This window comes from Helicoverpa zea, chromosome 24 (genome assembly GCF_022581195.2).
Source record: "Helicoverpa zea isolate HzStark_Cry1AcR chromosome 24, ilHelZeax1.1, whole genome shotgun sequence".
Lineage (NCBI taxonomy): Eukaryota > Metazoa > Arthropoda > Insecta > Lepidoptera > Noctuidae > Helicoverpa > Helicoverpa zea.
This window is the reverse complement of record NC_061475.1, coordinates 9696661-9718245: the sequence shown is the minus strand read 5'-3', so window position 1 is coordinate 9718245 and position 21585 is coordinate 9696661. Positions and strand designations below refer to the sequence as shown.

Genomic DNA, 21585 nt, shown 5'->3' with positions numbered 1-21585 from the left:
CCCTTTTTGGATGATGACAAGGTGATGAGAGTCGGTGGTAGAATAGAATTATCAAATTATAATTATACTAAAAAACATCCCATACTTTTACACGCCTCTCATCCACTCACCAAATTATATTTCAAACATGAACACTTACGGAACATGCATGCCGGGCCTCAACTGTTGCTGGCCTGTGTAAGAGAAACTGTGTGGCCTATAAACGGTAGGCACTTGGCCCGCCGCACAGTACATGCCTGTGTCAGATGTAGACGTATTCAAGGTAAAACATTAACTCCCATGATGGGAAACTTACCTGCACAGCGCATCACACCTGATTTTCCATTTCGTACTGTTGGCGTTGACTTCGCTGGTCCGTTCCTCACGCTAAATAGAAAGGGTCGAGGTGCACGATTAACTAAAACCTATTTATGTTTGTTTGTATGTTTTCGCTATAAATGTGTGCACCTGGAAGCCGTCAGTGATTTGTCCAAAGACGCTTTTATTATGACATTACGCAGATTTATATCGCGACGGGGCAAGCCAGCGGAGATATTTTGCGATAACGGCCGCAACTTTGTTGCAGCTGCTAAGGAAATAGGCAATTTTCTTAAAACCAATCATGAGCCTGTAGTTGATTTTGCTACCAATGAAGGTGTGAAGTTTGTGTTCTCTCCCACGTATGCTCCACATTTCGGCGGCATCTGGGAGGCTGGCGTTAAATCCGCGAAATACCACTTAAAACGCGTTATGGGAAACAATCATTTAACATTTGAGGAGATATGTACTCTTTTCACACAAGTGGAAGCTGTACTCAACAGTAGACCTTTATGCCCACTCTCCCCTTCCCCTAACGATTACCATTTCCTAACTCCCGGTCACTTTCTGATAGGGCGTGCCTTAAATGCATTGCCTGGTCCATCGCTCGAGCACGAGAACCAGAACAACCTTCAACGCTACATGAAGCTTGAACAAATACATCAACATTTTTGGCAGCGCTGGCAAAGGGAATATGTAGCAGAGCTACAGCAGCGCTCAAAATGGCGTACTAAATCAGCATCCCTAAAGGTCGGCGACTTAGTTCTTCTCCATGAGGATAATGTCCCACCACTCAGTTGGCGAATGGGACGAGTCAGCCGCCTGTTCCCGGGGCCCGACGGAGTCACGCGAGTCGCAGATGTGCAAACTACCAGAGGTTGCTTCAGGAGACCTCTCACTCGGATCTGTCCCTTGCCTACATCTTTACCGGATGAAGACTGATGTAGTTGAAAGGAGTCTTTCAACGGGGGGGAAGATGTCTGCGCCATACCTACGCCTAGTGATTTTTAATAGCAACAAGTTACACTTTGATGTGATACTATCAAATAATTATTTTTTGTTTTACGTTCACCCGCAAACTTTTTATATTACTCACTTCTATATTGTACACGGTTGCGTCGCCAGAAAATCTATAATTTCATTTTGTAAAATGTCAAGAATTCAGATTATTAAACCTGTATTGCGAAGAAACTGAGGTTTTCATTATTAAACTTCCAAATGTCCACCACTGGACAGACAGAAAGTCGTGGTGGCCTAGTGGGTAAAGGACCAACCTCAAGTATGAGGGCGCGGGTTCGATCCCAGGTCAGGCAAGTACCAATGCAACTTTTCTAAGTTTGTATGTACTTTCTAAGTATATCTTAGACACCAATGACTGTGTTTCGGATGGCACGTTAAACTGTAGGTCCCGGCTGTCATTGAACATCCTTGGCAGTCGTTACGGGTAGTCAGAAGCCAGTAAGTCTGACACCAGTCTAACCAAGGGGTATCGGGTTGCCCGGGTAACTGGGTTGAGGAGTCTTGTAAAGCACTGGTACTCAGCTGAATCCGGTTAGACTGGAAGCCGACCCCAACATAGTTGGGAAAAAGGCTCGGAGGATGATGGGCAGACAGATTATGATGATAACTATTAGTAAATTAAACTTTTTTAATGGTGAAATCGGAAGGGTTGAAATAACTTTTTCTATTTGGTATTTTATCTAGTTATCGTCATCAGCTGTCTTCACATCTTCATCGTCGTCAGTTTCAATGAGGGTATCTTTAACTGACGATTTAGTCGGCAGGTTCAAATATTCAACATGAAATCTTTTTGGTATTATCACAGATTATATAATAGTTACTACGTAACAGATAAATCACTCCATACAAAAAAGTCCATACCTACTGTTATAAGCACCTACAAGTTCCCCAACTACCTACAAATTCCTAGCTGCGTTATAAAATGAACCTTAAAAGCTCGAGCGCTTGATTGTTATTCCAATGCGATAGCGCACAGTTCAGTGACCGCAACCGTGCCGTGGCCGTGCTTAGGGTTGCTTCTTACAATTTATTAATATTTAAGTAGGAAAACAAAGTTACGCTTATTTTAAGATAGCCTTTTTTTTATAACTGAGTTTTTAAATAAAAAGTAATATCAAGAATATTTTTCTTTAGTTAACTATTGTATTGCCTACTAAAATGGAGTAAGTATGGGTACATATTACTAAATATTACCTGATACGTAAGCATAGGTAAGTATTTAAGTAAAGCTTTCGTCAAAATCAAAGGCGGTTTCCAACTATTTTTCGAGCACAAGTGCCATACCCCATATGGTACAACTCCGTCGAGTGTTGATACATACCTAAAATTGGTTTCTGCGTAGCGACACGCGTAATGTTCCGAGTCGTCATTAAGTTGGACCAGAACTATACCTACTTACACTCGAGATGTGTTTTGAGCTACAAAACTCACAATACAGTTCATATAACTAAGTAGGTATCTAAAGTAAAATAAGTACCTAATGATCTCTGTTGTTAAAATCATAAAGTAGATAATAGAATTACTAGATAAGTTCATACATATAAAATGTTTCTAAATCTTACAATAGTCGCATATAAACCAACACAACTCAAAATAATCCATCAGTTTGTGAGGTAGCTTAAAAAACCTAATAAAAACCAACAGCATAACATGCCACGAAATAAAAATAATAATATTGGAGCGCGCGCGGCGCGTGTGACTGTTGTGCGCCCTGAGCCGCGTGGGGCTACCGGTAACCCAGCGAGCGGTAGGCATTTATCGCGCGCAAGTACAGAGAGTGACAGAGGCCTGGTATTATGCCCGTGTCGCACAATTTGAACTGCGCGCGAAAACGTGCGAACAGGACGGTGCGTCGCGTCGCTGTCTTACCCCTCTCCCGATACACCCGCAACGTCTTACGCTAGTCGCGAGCGCCAGAGTTATAACCATTTAGAAAATCAAATTAATGTAAGTACTCGGTATTTTAGCAATAATCTCTTAGACAAATAAAGTAAAGCAAATGCGAATTTGATTTCTAGTTATTACGTAATCGGCATATTGTAGTAATGAGCTTAAAATAAAGATAGTTTTGTGAGATAATAATGTAAGAGAATAATTTAGAAAAAACAATAATCTTGAATTAAAGTAAGGGACATGTTATTTAAATCGACTGATTTGAGGTTTAAGGTAAGGGTGTAAATTATTTAATACTATGACTTACTTTATTTTTCAGAGAAAAAAATATATAAATGTCTGTTACATCAATTTTTCTATCATAAATCGTTTTACGCAGGCCAAAAATTTTTACTGTAAGGGCTCTTTTTTTAACGATAGATTTTTTTTAATAATACCAATCGATAGAGCGTAAAATTCTGGATCCAATGATATATATAACTTATTTTCGTCAAAATGTCCCTTACGTTAATTGATACTTCTGGTATCGATATTTGAAGTAAAATTGTGTTCATCAAGACAGAGAGACCCGTTACAAAATTAAGTGCTACCAGACATCGAAAATGCAATCACCCATTCTTAAAAAAGGTCTTATTTAAAAAAGCTGCAATTATCTTAAAATTAATCATAACTCTTACTATGTAGATTTATTTATATTCATCACTAGCCGTTTTCCCGCGGTTTCACCCGCGTACCGTGGGAGCTACTGCCCGCACCGGGATAAAATATAGCCTATGTTACTTGCAGATAATATAGCTTTCTAATGGTGAAAGAATATTTAAAATCGGTCCAGTAGTTTTTGAGTTTATCCATTACAACCAAACAAACAAACAAAGTTTTCCTCTTTATAATATTAATAGATCAGCAATGTTTTACATAGGTATATCTCTCTTGCCGTACATACTTTTTGAATGTACCTTTACTCAGAGCAACATCGGACACACATAATGTCAGCCACTTAGTGGATGCGCCGTTATGATATAGTTGTGAAAACTCTAATTTGATAAACACTGTCCCTATAATTTTAATTCCCATTTTTCTTGGTGAATTTCGTAATGTGGCAACATCGAAAATAACAACAGTCATCGCAGCACGGTTTTAGACATGTTCTAGAACAAATAGAACGAATTTTCGTGCTTGTGATGCCATAGTGGCTAGTAGACGAACTAACACAATGCCATAAGTTGATACTTAAATTACACCATGGGGGTATTTTAGACCCGTTGTGAATAAAAATGATTTTTCATCGAGTCTCCGTTTAATGGTTCCTAGATACCTATTTCATTTCTGGAGGAGTAAATAAATTGTTGTGGGGCAAGTTCTCTGCACAAAATAATACTTATATAACAATTAATTTTCTAACTTTTTTATCTCTCTCTTTTTCTTCGTTCATTTCAAATGAATGCTTCTTTAAACTTTCTAATTGAATTACTATTTTAAAAGAATTATTAATTTTGAGTATTTACTTTACTTTTGAGTATGTCACTAGTGGTCGATGTTAGTTTAGGGTTAGATTTTAATCATCCTATTCCACGCTAGATGGATTTACAAAAAATGGGTGGCTTCCCATAAAAGGCGTATAAGGGTGGAGCACGGGTGGAGACAGTAACGTTCCTCGTCCCCCGCTCACCCGAATTTTGGCGCGCTGCTTTGTTAGGAGATTTTTCGTTAGGGCATCTCCGCTAGTCTTTTCTCCTCCGTGGGGGGGATCGACATTGGAACGTCCCGCGACGTCAAAATATCACTCCTGGCCTCACAATCGACGACAAACTCAGCTTCCACAAACACATAGCTATCGCTTGTAAAAAGGCGATAGCTATGTACAAACAACTGGCCAGGGCAACTCAAGCCAGTTGGGGTCTACAGCCGGAAATCATAAGGAATATCTACACGGCAGCAGTAGAGCCTACGACACTGTACGCAGCGAGTGCATGGGCGCCAGCCTCAAACAAATTAGGGGTCAAAAAACAGTTAAACGTGGTCCAAAGAGGGTTTGCGCAAAAGTTGTGCAAAGCCTACCGCACGGTCTCCCTAAACTCAGCACTGTTGCTCGCTGGGATACTCCCTCTAGACATCCGGATAAGGGAAGCTGCTTCACTTTACGAAGCGAAGGGGGAAGTGCCCCAGCCAACACTGGGAGATAGGGAGATCGAGTGGATGGCCTCAGCCCTTGAAGCCCCTCACCCCGCAGAATTGGTGACACTGCAGTACGACAGCATAGTGGACGAGGAGGAATATAGAAACCGAAGGGAGGAGTTTGCTGTGCGCATATTTACCGACGGCAGTAAGATCCAGGGCAAGGTCGGCGCGGCGTTATCTTTGTGGGATAGCACCACCGAAACAAAGGCTCTTAAACTTACTTTGCCGTCATACTGCACCGTCTACCAGGCTGAATTGTTGGCACTGCAGAAAGCGGCAACTGAAGCGCTCAAACGCCGGGAGAACACATTCGGCATCTTCAGCGACTCTATGGCGGCCCTGCAGACAGTCATCAACGTCAGTGCCCCCCATCCTCTAGCAGTGGAAACAAGGGACACCATACGCCGCTGCAAGCTCCAGAACAAGAGTGTCTCCTTGTTCTGGATAAAGGCCCACGCAGGATTGGAGGGCAATGAACGAGCTGATCAACTCGCAAAGGAAGCCGCCCTGAAGTCGAAGAAGAAGCCGGATTACGACCTGTACCCCATCTCATTCGTCAATCGGCAGATACGTATGAGGTCGCTTGACGAATGGAATGGGAAATATAAAGCCGGAGAAGCAGTCTCCGGTACGAAACTGTTTTTCCCCGACGCAATATCCGCGTAAGGTATCGTGAGGAAAATTGACCTCACGTACATAAGGACACAAATCTTCACTGGGCACGGTGGATTCTCCTCATATCTGACACGATTTAAATGTAAGGAGAATTCATCGTGTGCCTTTGAACCAGGAGTCGAGGAGACCGTTGCCCACATCCTCCTGGAGTGCCCAATTACAGAGAGAGCACGTTTTGAGACGGAGCAAGAGTTGTCAATGAGCCTCACAGCAACAAACCTCCCATTTCTAATGAAAGCTAAAAATGACAGACCGAAGTTTTTAGATTATTGCGAAAAAATAGTTAGTGTAGTAATAAGTAGAAATAAGTTGTAAATATGGATACTAACCTGTATAGTGAGTATATAATTTAAGTACCAATATATGGAAAAAAAAATACGTGTGGCACTCGGGGACTGCCGCGGTAAAGCATAGCATTTTGTATCAACTTATGCAATTATAATTATTTATTTTTTATAATTTAATAATAAATGCACTTCGTTCATTCATATTCAAAACACTTTATACACAAATTTTACAAGTACAGCCGTTCACTGTTGTAGATAAATACTTATACACCTATATACTTTCTCACAAACAGCTGATTATCTATTCGTCCGATTTCGGAGCAGCTCGTCTCGATTCGGGCGAGTTCCGTAAAGTCGTACAATACGTCTAATCGCACGACACACAGCGCCGTGTCGAAAACTGCCGAATTGACACGACGTTAGACGATGCACGGCCTTCAAGCCACACTTCGGTGCCCGTCGGAGTGGGGAGCGTGAGGTTTTTTCGTTACGGAATTTCTGGATTTTGTCCCCGCGCTCAAGGCCTGCGATAGAAGCTATGCAATAGCTTAAAAAAAAAGTTAAGAAAAATAAATATATATGTATTGTTAGATATGAATCCTCCTTGCTACCAACCTGGCCTGACCGGGCTGGTATAGAAGAAGAAATTATGACGGATAGAAGGATGACGGACGTTGAAGATGTCACATCGTGATCTTATAATTAATTATCGATATTGTATTTGCTATTCAAAGTTACCTTCTGCTAGATCCTTTGTAAGAAATAAACCTTACCAGGTTAAATGTTTATAGACGTGTGTTATTCATTTTCAAGTACCACTTCTGATCTGACCTCTAAGATCAGAAGTGGGATCGCCACGCGTTCTTTACCCTTTGCCATCTGAATCCAATAATTATTTATTTTGTTCATGAAATTTCACGTCAACTGTAAGTAAGTCTTATTTCTTACATTCGAGGGCATTCTCGCGAAAAACGACGAAACAGTTATGACCTCACGAATTGCGCTGCGACAATATAAATGCTCCTCATGCGCTGGGTGTAATATCCTACAACATACTAGTACTCAGAAGCCCAGGACATGCGGATGAATTGGTCACGCAATACAAGTCTTGGATAAAAATTGCGAGAAGAAAAGTGACAGCCACTATAGCTTGTTTGTAAAACAAAAAGCGATCGGATCCTGGAAACACTGAAGACTGTCCACCAGCTGGAACTCTATCAGAGCGATATTATGGAGATTCCTTACAATAGCAGATTAGTGCTTTAGTGTTAACCCCTTGGATTTCTTTTCAAACATTTCGATTTCTTACACAGAATATCGAATATCGAAGGAAATTACCATGAACAGCCATGTTGAAGTCACAAGTTACACATTTATGACCATCATCTATCCGATGTTTAGATTATCAATGGTGCGGATAGTGCATCTACCTCTAAAACTCAGGAATATATCTTGTCGTAGTATGAGGTATAAATAAGCCTAGCGTTGAGAAAGAAGTGCTGTACATCATGTCGCTACTTTTCATCACGTCGGCAGACTACTACATAAAAGTGAAGCCTTAGATTACCAATTGGTAAAACTATTTGAATGTTCACTGTGATATATTTGTTACACTAAAAATAATGTTGAAGAGGAATTGCATAATGACGATTTTGTGTTCAGTTAGCTGAGAGAATAGTATCGACGTGGAGTTCTTCATTCTTCGATAAATCATAATGAAATAGTGGAAATTGACATAAATTTTACAATAACAAGTCTTGTCGTGGTTACAAATACATAAGCAGTTGCTATGGTGACATGTCATGTTGTATTTACATGATTGCATTAGAATGAATTGACTTATTATTCTGTTTCATGTGATAATTCGTTTTGTGGCGAGAATAATACCACATGCTGGGAACACGCATCCTGTTTTTCGAATGAAACAGCTCTTCAAGCTATCGCGAGGCCGCTCATATGCTTTGTGTGGAAGGAGACCACTAGCAGTAGGGCCCTCATTCTCTTCGTGTCCACGAGCACTGCCAGCCGATAGCTAGCACATATTGTGACTCCTTGCTGTTATTATACGCGCAAAGGCTTAGCGCGACCAAACATGTGATGTATGATGTTTGTTTGCACAGATATTACAAGAAGCATGGAGTGATAATGCCTGGTGAGATCAATCCAGTTCTTATGTATCTTATCGGTTATAAATAATTAAGAAATTAAGTTATACGCGACTATGGTAAATCCTCTTATTGGTTTATTGGTCTGCAGTGCGCGACGACTCGGGTTCGATTCTCGAAATGCGCCTGAAATACTCGATTAATTTTAGATTTTAATACAAAACCTATGTTTTGAAGTTTGCAAAAGTGTTTGCATGACAGTGAAAACTGCAATAATGATGGCTAAATAGTAGAAGCAAAGAGATACATCTTCTATCTGCTTTTGAAATGTTTTGGCTTATCACATTTAACTAAATGTTCTTACTTGCATGCAAGCTAGACTAGACAGAGCTCAATGAACTTGCTTCATATACTACCCCATTTATGCCACTTTCTACTAAACACAGAAATATCAGTTTGCTCCTACCATTGTATAACAACGTTGTTTTAGCCAATTGCTTACAAGTTTTGAGCAATAGCTTACCTATTAGTTATAACGTACACTGACTTATAGCTCAGGCATGGAAGGCAGCGTTAATGTAAGATTTGTTTAGTGGAAGGTATTTATTGAAATGAATACTACTAGTAATGGCAATGATTTTTAACAATCTGCAAGCCTGACTAACAATTAGGTACAGCTTAGTTTTCGATTTTTTATTAAAATGATTATGTTCACTTATACTTCTTACTAATAATGCATGAGAGTTCGTCAATTAAATGTTGAAACACTCAGATGCCTGAATCTAGCCCAAAGCCTACTTCCTTAACCTTCTAACTACAGATATCGGAGATAAACTGAAACCAGGAAACACAACGAGGTTTACTACGTGAGAAGCACATAATTTGACGACGTATGTGCTGAAGTTACACACTTCTTGCACTTGCTTTATTGCTGCATGCTGTGCGGAGTGCCGCCGGTCAGCACATCGCGCGACATTGCTCGAATGATGAGAGCGAGTGGACAGTATGCCTGGTATATCATGCATTCAGGCGATCAGGTGATCTGTTTTATTTTTCATGTGGTTCTCAAGTTGAGTTCGCATTCGCCTCATTGATCTGGCAGACGCATAGCACGACTGCTGTGCAGTTTCAGGTTCGATCCCCGGTCGGGCGAATTTGTTTGTTTGTTAAAGATTAATTGGATATAATTTATTTAAGAACATCGATTTTTAAATTTATGGTCAGAATTAAGTGACCGAACGAAAAGATGTTCCTTGGTATTATTTCTGTTACAGTGCACTTACACGAGGACGTGTAAAGCGCAGGATGGCCGTGTCGGCGCGGCCCACAGCGCGGCCCAATATTGCTGGCTAGTTCCTTGTTTGTGGTCGTCATGGTGTCGTAAGGTGGCAACGTCAATAGAATCACCATTGTGACCTTTTCCATTCATAAAAGATGATTAACACTGTATACGTCAATTTCAACTGTTGATCACTTATGTTTGCTTAAAAGTATTGTACTGTAGAAAAAAAGAAGTAGCATGAGCTAAATGTAACCATAACGTAATGGCAGTTGTATTATGAGCTTTGTTGGCACATGATTAGTCATGATGATATTTCGGAGATTAACTGGATCACTATTTTGATTTTGTGTGTCAAAGTTATAATTTAGTCAATTTATTTCTTTGAAAACTTAGATCCTTCAAACGAATGGTCAGCAGTGGCCGAGCGAAATGTACCTATACTGTGCTTGAATGTTTGTTCACAGAATTGTACACGAAGACGTGTAATAAGCAGGACAGAGATACACGAGGCTGCGTTGCAGTGAGCAATCTTCTTGTGCCAATGCTGCTGATAGCAACGTTCCAGTGCTGCTGATAACAACGTTCCAGTGCTGCTGGCTGTGTTCATCATCATCAGCCTATAGCAGTCCACTGCTGGACATAGGCCTCTCCAAATGCACACCACTGAGATCGATTTTCGGCTGCTCGCATCCAGCTCCTGCCAGTCGCCTTGGGCAAGTCATCACTCCACCGTGCCTGAGGACGTCCTACACTACGTTTGCCGAGTCGTGGTCTCCACTCTAGAACTCGTTTACCCCAACGGTTATCGGTTCTTCGGCTAATATGGCCAGCCCATATTAGCTGGCTGTGTTGCGGCGTGCTAATGTTGTTGCCTGTATCGGAGCGTGCCAATGTTGCTGCCTGCGTTGCAGTGTGCCAATGTTGCTGGCCGTTTGTATCTTGGTGCCTCTTACAAAAGTTTATTAGAACGCCACTACTTCCGCTGTAACGAAGCAGGTGGATACCTCCTCAGCTTTCTTTGAGAGCTGCGAGGCAATTTGACAAGGACAAGGACTTTGAAGACGTTCGAATGTACATGAGTCTCTGTGTGCGTGCCGTGAAAGGATGCATGAATTTTGATGTGAAAAAGTGTTAGTCTAATTGGTCTACTTTCAATGACTGATTTTGACCTGACTGTTATTTTACTTGATTTACTTTGATTTTGACTTTGACATACCCTAATCTCCTATGCCGTAATCTCGTACCCATACCGTACGAGATTACGGCTCTTTGGTTTTCTATACTGGTGGTGCTAGTTGTCTAGACCACTTTGAGAACGTATGAATGTACGGGTCTCTCTTTATACCGTGGCGGTGTTACTTTGGAGGCCGCTGAGAGAACATACGACGGTATGGGTCTCTGTTCCACGTCTTCATAGTATGCTACCTATAGCTTAAACGCGTGCCTATGCTATGAGCGTGTGTAATGACAAGCAAACTGGGAGCCTCTGTCATCGAGAACATGCGACGGCATGGGTCTCTGTTTCTGAGTGGGACTATTGTTTAGACCACTGGGAGAACATACGACGGTATGTGTCTCTGTTTCACGTCGTCATAGTATGCTACCTATAGCTTAAATGCGTGCCTATGCTATGAGCGTGTGTAATGACATGCAAACTGGGAGCCTCTGTCTTTGTTTAACGTCCTCATAGTAAGCAACCTATAGCTTAAATGCGTGCCTATGCTATGAATGCGTAAAATGACATGCAAACTGGGAGCCTCTGTCACCTGGCGGTGTATGGCGAGTGATGGAAGTCCGGATTCTGTCATTCACGATGCACTTTTTTTTATTCGTGTTTAGTCTGAAGCTGGTTACTACCATAACACCTTTCAATATGCCTTTGCCTGTGGGCGCTTGAGTGCACACTTGCGCCCATAGTATGATTTACATACAAGTAGAAGTAAATATGGAAACCTTTTTTTTTTGTTACCCTTCCTTTTCTCAACATATTACATGCTTCAGACTTATACACAAAAACGACTACTACGAGTAAATTACTTATACCTTGCTTAACATGTTTCAGATCATGAGCAACATCTCGGTGATCAGCTTATGGGGAGTTGATCTGATGCTGAAGAGGCGAATAATACTGCGGGCGAGGACGCTGCAGGGTCAGGAACGGCCGTGTTAGATATGAATCCTCCTTGCTACCAACCTGGCCTGACCGGGCTGGTATAGAAGAAGAAATTATGACGGATAGAAGGATGACGGACGTTGAAGATGTCACATCGTGATCTTATAATTAATTATCGATATTGTATTTGCTATTCAAAGTTACCTTCTGCTAGATCCTTTGTAAGAAATAAACCTTACCAGGTTAAATGTTTATAGACGTGTGTTATTCATTTTCAAGTACCACTTCTGATCTGACCTCTAAGAGTATATTTATATATATGTCGGAGACGGTCAATAGTACGGACACTAAACGTCACGCAAGCGCGCCCTCTGGTGGCGTTTCCGGTGAAACAACATTTTGGCGCGCTTGACGGAGTCGTGGTGGTCAGCGTGGCGTCCGCGGAGCTCAGTCTTGGTTCAGTCTTGGTCGAGGCTTCGTCGAGTCGTCGCGTTACTGCCTTTCGTTACGTGTAGTGTACCTAGTGTTATTGCTTAGCGTTGTAGTACCTAAACTTATTGTAGTCCAGCCCCGGATCTAGGGGGGGGCAAGCCGGGGCCCATGCCCCGGGCGGCAAATTCAGGGGGCGGCAAAATCAGGCGGCTGACTGATTTTAAATCCTACATTACAGATTACCATAATAGTTACCTACAGGGCCGTCTTAACCTATGGTGCAGGGTGTGCGAATAACCCGGGCGCCTCGGTCTCAGGGGGCGCCACGGGACGCCCCACCACCAGGAAATTTCGATGAAATTACACCCGTTTGATAAGGAAGTTCCATTGTATCATGATACTGACAAGCAAAGTTTCAAAAAAAGTCGCCTTCGCTATGTTTAATTGATCCTTTTGATTATTTTTCATAACATCCTCCAACTAAGTGAAAAAATTCTCGCTCGCTACGCTCGCGGTTAAATTACCGTTTCTGAACTGTTTTTCTGATAGTTTATTATTTTTACGCACCCAATCAACGAACACAAATAGCACTCGCTCTAATCACGGTTCCTTTTTATTTGTACATGATTCCCAGTTTAATTTGTGAGTCTTCAAACAAATAACTTAAAAAAGTTCGCGCTCGCTCGCTTGACGATGTAGGTACTTTTGTGTCGTAGACTCAAAAAATTTCGCAGAGAAGACGCTACCTTTTTGCTAGGCAAAAAGGTAGCGTCATACATTTTGCATTAGATCTTAACTATACGTCGTTTATAAGTCTTTTTATTAATAAGAAAGTAACTTCTAGTTTCTATTTATGGTACTACTTTAAGTCCCAAAATTTTAATTCATAGGCGCCAAAACCAACAAAGAGCTATCTACGTTTGGGCTACATTTTAAGTCATTTTTGTTTTGAGTTCTAAAATATAACAAAAAATTTCGCGCTCGCTTCGCTCGCGCAATCACAGCCTGTGTTCCCGTGTTTTTGCATTCACCAACCAGCAATAACTTATGTACGATTGGGCTAAATTTTAGGTAATTTTTGCTTTGACTTGTTAACTATAAAAAAAAATTTGCGCTCGCTTCGCTCGCGCAATCAGTAACTTCATATTATGTCTCTGTTTTTCGTATGGGTTTGAATTGTAGTTGGGGGCGCCGTAGAAATCTCGCCCAGGGCGCTAGTAGAGTTAAAGCCGGCACTGTCTGTCTCGACTTCATAACTTAAACCTGGCGAACAGTTTGAGCCTACAATGATTTGGACACATTTTTTTAAGTCCTTTACCTACCAAAAAAGTGACTTTCGTTGGTGAAAATAAACATAAGTACGTAAGTAGGCGGGGCGGCATTTTTCAGTTTTTGCCCCGCCTAAAAAAAATTGAAGATCCGGGGCTGTTGTAGTCTTGTGATTTTTGTATTGTAAAGGTTCTTCTAACCTAACAGACAGACATGTGTTGCTGGAGAGTTTGTTCCGCTACTTCTTCTCCCCAGCCAAAACACATAGGAAGTATCGAAGGGCGGGCGTTTTGGGGGCTGTCTTTTGTTCTGACTAATTTGAATAAACGTTTTTGAGTTCTTTTTGAGTTATCTCTTTGTACGATTTCCCTAGCTGATGTCGGACGATAGTGCCATCCTGATGACGCCTCCGACATATATATATATGTCGGAGACTGTCAATAGTACGGACACTAAACGTCACGCAAGCGCGCCCTCTGGTGGCGTTTCCGGTGAAACAACATTTTGGCGCGCTTGGCAGAGTGGTGGCGGTCAGCGTGGCGTCCGCGGAGCTCAGTCTTGGTTCAGTCTTGATCGAGTCTTGGTCGAGGCTTCGTCGAGTCTTCGTGGAGTTGTCGCGTTACTGCCTTTCGTTACGTGTAGTGTACCTAGTGTTATTGCCTAGCGTTGTAGTACCTAAACTAATTGTAGTGTCTTATAATTTTTGTATTGTAATGGTTCTTCTAACCTAACAGACAGACATGTGTTGCTGGGGAGTTTGTTCCGCCACTTCTTCTCCCCAAGCCAAAACACATAGGAAGTGGCGAAGGGCGGGCGTTTTGGGGGCTGTCTTTTGTTCTGACTAATTTGAATAAACGTTTGAGTTTTTAGTTTGTTTGAGTTTTGAGTTTCTTTGAGTTATCTCTTTGCTTGATTACCCTAACTGATGTCGGACGATAGTGCCATCCTGATGACGCCTCCGACATCAGAAGTGGGATGCAATCTGAATGCCCACATGCGTTTCGAATTCGCCATGCGAAGATAAATTTCTACCCACTAACAAAAAAAAAATGTAACGTCGATAATTTGAAAAGGAGTTTGTAGTAGAAGAATTATTAAGAATTTCAGCAAAGGTACAAGTATGGTAACCACGGTTATGGTAATGGTATCGTTTTCCATTGTTACATGTCAAGCTAGTTATTGAGGGTATGCTAGAAAATTAACCGAATCTGTCTTTTTTTTCATGTTTCAACAATGACGGTGGTTATTGTGCAATCTGGCGACAAAATTACTGCGGAGCATTCCAGCTGCCTGCCAGGAGCCCAACGTGTCATCGTGAGTTCGGAGTGTTGGTGCTCGTGCATCTCCGTGGCTTCACGTCCGCGAAAGCCTTGCTGTACTGCGCGCCATAGCGATGTGCGATCGTCATGCGCGTTGAGGCGTTGAGTGGAAACCCGGTGAGACCGATCCATTTTTGCTTTATGTTGACGTTATTTGTTTTACGACATTTTTAAATTTGAAAGGCAGTCTGTCTCGCTGATTATTGTTGGTTATGCCGTTGGCTATTATGTTGGAACCGCCTGGGTTCAGGGAGCATTCATTGCCACAAGCTTCGTTATAAAGCTACTGTTAGGTTTGTTTTAATCCGAATGTGATAATGTTCTGACATACTGTTCACGTGACCTTCATGAATTGCATTGCTGGGAAAATCGTCAATCAGTGAAATTAGATTTATGCCATGATAGCAATATTATCATAGTTGTTATGAAAATGTTGTGATAAAATTAACCGATTTCCAAATTCTTTTGCATGTGATAATCCCGTGAGCCTCCCCTGCTTCGAGTGAAAGGAGTCTAGTCTGCTAGTTCGTCGCTGTGGAGTTCGCGAGCGCGACGCCTGGATTCTACTGCGCGCCGGATTTCAGCATAACCATACACGAGGCACTATGCACAGAGATGTTAAGAGACGCCTGAATGATAAACATGGTGAGATCAATCCAATTTTATTGTGGCTTGTCATTGTACATTGTACTGTTTGACTGACTCGTTGGCCTAGTGGTCGCAAGCGTGACTGCTATATACGAGGTCTTGGGTTCGATTCCCGGGTCGGGACGAAATCGCTTTGTGGGTTTTAGAAACTTTCACAAAGCAGCCTTTAGTCTGGGGATTGAGGATTAGTTCACTCGTGCATCGGAGAGCACGTAAATGTCGCTTCTGACGTTAACGTAATGTCAGTGGCGGCAAGATCTTTTAATTTGCAGGTGTTGGGGCACATTAGGCAGCATTGTTTGTGGTTGTGGTGCGGCAATCTGCTGTCGTCAGCATAGCCTTACCTAGATAGATTATCCTTGCATCTGCCGACTGGTGTACGTAGTCTGTTAGGGACTTCCATACAGGACACGCTAATTCATGACTGATGGGAGTCGTTCTACGGGTGGTATGAAATCAGGTCGAGCAACTTTCCACTGTGTAACGCGACTACTCGTTGTTACTCGAATTCACCTTTTTTTTTGACATATTCGCAGTTGGTGTTACACGTCAGTGCCCTATCCAGGTTCACGCCCAGGGACCTTGGGCAGTTCATGTGCGCGATACGTACGGCTCTCCAAGCGACATCTATCTCGTGGTTAGCCATGCGGTTGCGTAGATGGTAGGCACAAGACGTGAGTTTTGGCAGGATTGGGTGTTAGGGTGTTTTCCTTGTAGCAGCAGTCTCGTTCCTTCAGAGCCGCAGAGAGCCCGGTCTCAACCTCTTCAAACGGCCAGCATAGATATAGCTGGTGGTATTAGGTGGTTTCGGCTGATCGTTTGGTTCTATTTGGTCTCAAACCAGATAGCGCTTGATGGAGGCGTTATGTATGTTGATTTGCGTGCTTGATGGAGGCACTGTGTAGAATCACGATATGTGTTGAGATGTTGATGTGTGATTAATGATGGTAGTTTTTTTTTTTTAATTAATGAAATCGTAGATGATGAAAGCTAGGTTCACAGGGTTGACATGTGTGTATGCTTGTGTGTTGCGCTTCAATCACAGGGTTGATTGACTGTTACGTTGGAAGTCACAGAGATGACTGCCGTTGAACACTTGTCACAAGGATGGCTGAAGTGTGTACCTTATGTTTGGTCACAGGGATGACTTGGTTTCTGTTTATCAATTAAAACCTCAAATTAGAATATTTCAGTTTTGCGTCATTTGATTGAATTGTGCATCAGACTATAGATTTTGGTAAGGTGTTACATTCACCTACTCTGTAATTTCGTTGTGTTAAGCTGTACCTATGATGGGTATCGGGGTGACTTGGAAGAGACCCGTTGGCCTGTGTGACGGCATCGGGGTGACCAGGAAGAGACCTGTGTGAATCTGTGGTACAGTTGGTGTCATGTCACTGTGGTTGTGGTTGTGGTTGTGGTCCCTAGGAGGCCAGGATGGGCTGAGAGCTCGGCTAAGGGACACGACGGTTATGTGAAGCCTATCAAGTAGAAGGCGTAGATGTGAATGACAACCGTAGCTGTAATGATTTTGTAATTTACAAGTTGAGTCTGACTAGCAATTCGATCTTTCTTTGATTTCGTGCTTAGCATTTAATGTATCTAGTTTCTTCATTTGAATAGTGATTGCTATTCTTTAAATCTGTAACATGTGTGTAGGTCTTACTATCTTACATAACGAGAAGGTTTGTTGCTGACCCATATGTTGTCAATATTTATCGGTTGCCTAAGCACTTTTTATTTCTAGCTTTACAGATATAATCTAAGGTGAACCGAGCCTGGAGAACAGGACGAGGTCTACTAGTCAAGCGGCGGGCGAGGTGCGCTGCAGTTGCTGTTTGGAGCGTCATCCTCCCCCGGATTTGTCGTGGAGGCCGTATGAGTTGCGACAGGCCAGGACATCGCATGTCATCACACAAGGTGAAAGCATTCTATTTCATTGAAAATGTTTAAATTGACCAGACAAACTTCACGATAACCAATTAAATGTTGTAACTTTGAATTATTGAGCTGGTCCATAGTCGTGACTGATTTTGAGGAATAATTTGTGACTTGTATTCTGTCACTTGTGTTTTAGATTATTAATTATCAATGCTTTCTTATTATTCTTTATTGTACACAAAATAAAATTTGATTCTAATTAAAAATCAATTCGCACTTGATAGGCCGGAAAATCAAAGTATCACTGATGAAATTGAGATGGAACGAAGTAGTTATGATATTGAGGAGTGTTTGAGTTTGCATGATGATCGGACCGTACCAGAGGCTGTCGTGTAGCCGTAGCTCAGTAGAAATCGGCGTCTGCTCAGTGAGTAGTCCGTGAGTACGCGGTAAGCAGTCAGCTCTGGCGGAGGTCGGGTTTCAGTGGAAACCAATGAGTCCAGGGTAGACTCGGCGTTCCTATGTGAGGTTCGCAGTAAAGAGTAAAGAGTAACTGGAGGTTACTGGGCTAAGTGTAGCCATGGTCACATGTAGAGCTTAAATGTTTTGTTTTAATTTATCAGTTTAGAGTTTATTGTCTCTTGTAAGAGGCAGTGATCGGTTTTACTTTGAGTTTCCTAATTTTGATTCTGAATTATTGTAATGAAACGATTATTTTCTTTCTTTTCATTGATCATTTCCCAATTAAATGTAGAGTTTGATTTGTTGCTTGTGAGAGTTTAGTACTCGGTTGCTCTGGGTATAGCTTTTGAGAACTAGTTGTCACCTAGATTGTTTGTTAAAGACCTAATTGAGGCCATTTGAAGTTTGTTTCATTTCCTTGAGAGAAGTAAGAGCGTAAAACAAAGATCGAGAGTTACTGTTGTGGTCAGGAGTGGCCGAGGCTGTACTGTGCATACTGTGTTGTGTTTGTGTTGTTGCAGATTAACCCACGAGGACGTGGGTCTACGCAGGATGGCCGTGTCGGAGACTGTCAATAGTACGGACACTAAACGTCACGCAAGCGCGCCCTCTGGTGGCGTTTCCGGTGAAACAACATTTTGGCGCGCTTGGCAGAGTGGTGGCGGTCAGCGTGGCGTCCGCGGAGCTCAGTCTTGGTTCAGTCTTGATCGAGTCTTGGTCGAGGCTTCGTCGAGTCTTCGTGGAGTTGTCGCGTTACTGCCTTTCGTTACGTGTAGTGTACCTAGTGTTATTGCCTAGCGTTGTAGTACCTAAACTAATTGTAGTGTCTTATAATTTTTGTATTGTAATGGTTCTTCTAACCTAACAGACAGACATGTGTTGCTGGGGAGTTTGTTCCGCCACTTCTTCTCCCCAAGCCAAAACACATAGGAAGTGGCGAAGGGCGGGCGTTTTGGGGGCTGTCTTTTGTTCTGACTAATTTGAATAAACGTTTGAGTTTTTAGTTTGTTTGAGTTTTGAGTTTCTTTGAGTTATCTCTTTGCTTGATTACCCTAACTGATGTCGGACGATAGTGCCATCCTGATGACGCCTCCGACATATATATATATTATATTAATGTAAAACAACATCAAAAGAAATAGATACGAAAAGCTCCGAACAAAAGAAAAACTGGGCCATGTGCATTGCTTAGCTGTAAATTAGACAATAAGGAAAACACCATAGATATTATTTATAAGTTCGTAGATGTTAGTTATGTAAATGTGTGTATGATGTTAATTAAATAAATCGCAATAAAAAGCTCTGACAACGTTAGAGGACAACTTGCGAGGCAGGAGAGGGTTTTAGCCGGTAAGAGTCCGGCACTTCCTCTCGGGGTGTCCAAGAGGATTTCTCACTCCTGCCACAACAAAAAAAAAAAAAAACCCTGAGCAAGCCTAACCTAACCCTGAGCAAACCTTTTTTTTTTTTTTGGGAGGGGGAAATCCTCATGGACTTCCTCCGCCTGGGGAAAGGCGGAGGGTTATGCCGGACTCCTACCGGCTAAAACCCCCTTGTGTCCTCCTTGCACGTGTGCGCGGGGCCGCGGGAATCCAGATTCTTCCGCAGCCCCACACTAGTGCTGGCCCTCGCACGGGCCTCGTCTCTTGCACGGGGTAGTGAGGTGTTCGCCTACCCCGTGCATCATCTCAGGGGCACGCGCCGACACACGCGCGTGCCACCGCCTCGGGTTCACTGAGTAGGGGCGGGAACTTCCCCAAGTCCCTCGCACTTGAACCCGTTCATGGGGGGCGGAAGAGGGCGTTGTCCGCCCTTCTCCTGCGCCCGGTGCGCCTTTTGCGACCGGGGAAGGGAGTCAAAATCTCCCTTTCCCGTTCCGCAGATTCCTTTTGCGACATCACTTCCTCGCAAAAGGAAACCACCGCGTCCCACGACTCTGCACTGCCGACCATCCTCCGTACCACAGCCGGCAGCGACAGATCGTCTCCGATTTCGTTGGTGAGGACACGGTGCTGCTCCTCCCAAGCTACACACTCAGCGAGCGTGTGTTGCGCCGTGTCCTCCCCGCAATGGACGCAGTGGTGACACCGAGCGTCCGGTTCCCTGTCTAAGCGACACAGGAACTTGCCGAAGCACCCATGCCCCGACAGTACCTGCGTCACCCTGAATGACAGAGAGCCGTGCCTTCTCCCGAGCCAGTCGTCGAGTACTGGCCGGATCGCCTCAACGGTAGCAAGGCCGGCGGTAGGGCGCATCAGCCTTTGCCGCCATTCCGCCACTAGGACTCGACGGAGCTCCTCTCGGCGCAGCTCGATTTCCCGCTGCACCGGCCTCGAGCCTGTAACGTTTAAAAAATAATATTCAAAAAATACTAGACTTGCTATAGCGCGCTGCACACCTACCCCGCCTGACCGCTGCCGAGCTGCCTGACTATACAGGATAGTGGTGTTTCTATAGCGGGCCAGAACTTAACGCGTGCTCGATATTTCTAAACTCACTCCCGGCTCTGTCGATCTTTTTATAGAATATAGACTTGTATACTATTTACTAAATTTCTTCTTTTATTTCACCTACTATACTACCTACCACTAATCTAAACGTCACAAGCCCCGTACCCGCTCTTCCTCGCGCCATCGGTATAATGACGCGAGTACTTTTGCCTCTTGGTCCCAGGGCGGGGATCCGGCCAGGACGCAAGCCGCCTCGTAGGAAATCGTGCGGTACCCTCGGATGACTCTGACGGCCATCGCCCTCTGCGGTTTGCGCAGAATGGCGAGACTGCCGGCCGTCATGTCCAACGCCCACACAGGGGCTCCATATAGGGCCATGGACCGCACGATCCCCACGTACAACCGCCTACAGGCGGCGCTCGGTCCCCCCAAGTTGGGAAGCAACGATGATAGTGCGCCCGCAGCACCCATCAGCTTGGGCGTCAGCCGCCGGAAGTGAGGCCCGAATTCCCATCGGCTGTCGAGCACCAGGCCCAGGTACTTCATGGTGTGGCCGACAGCAATCCGGGCCCCGCTGACCACGATGTGTGATCCCGGCGGCGGCGCATGTCGGGGACCATGGAACACGATGGCCTCCGACTTGTTTAGGGCCACCTCCAGGCACAGGCGCCGGATGCGGTTCACCACCTGTGATACCGCAGCAGTGGCTATCAACGTCGCTTCCCTGTGCGAGCTCCCCCGGGCAGTGACAAGCGTGTCGTCCGCATAACACGTCATGTCGGCGCCCGGTGTGAGCTCACCCCTTAGCAACCCTGAGCAAACCTAACCTAACCCTGAGCAAAGGTCCCGTAGCACTTTCCCCATTTTGTTTGTAATTTGTCAGATTTGGTAATTTTTGAGGCTTGGTAATTTGTCAGAATTTATTTATTTATTTATTTATTATACTTTTTGCGCACATTTTACAAAAAAAAACAATGTACAAAGGCGGACTCAACGCCTTAGGCGTTCTCTACCAGTCAACCTTTAGGTTGATGTGACGTCACACATATTCAGCCACTCTGCGCGCCATCAAATTCAGCCAATCATAGCCAAGTCAAGCCACCACTCCATCTCCCGGATGCCACCGGTAGTGGGGAAAGCCTATATAAGAGCCTGCACGCCATTTTTAGCCCTCTTGGATTGGCCCGTTCGCCGCGTTAGAGTACTCGCAATCGCTGAGGAAGCCGCACGGACCCACCCAAGCTCGGAGCCACCAGGACTCATTTCGGCATTTG

General features: G+C 43.6%; 2 protein-coding genes across 2 annotated transcripts; both read left to right on the top strand.

The window, feature by feature from the left end:
- Window positions 1-1488, top strand: LOC124642486. The gene has a single exon (XM_047180946.1). The coding sequence runs from the start codon at window positions 25-27 to the stop codon at window positions 1237-1239; it is 1215 nt and encodes a 404-aa protein (XP_047036902.1). The 5' UTR covers window positions 1-24; the 3' UTR covers window positions 1240-1488.
- A 3579-nt stretch (window positions 1489-5067) lies between these two features.
- On the top strand, window positions 5068-6054 carry LOC124642208. Its single transcript, XM_047180518.1, has one exon. It carries the CDS (start codon window positions 5068-5070, stop codon window positions 6052-6054), a length of 987 nt encoding a protein of 328 aa, XP_047036474.1.
- The last annotated feature ends 15531 nt before the right edge of the window (window positions 6055-21585 follow it).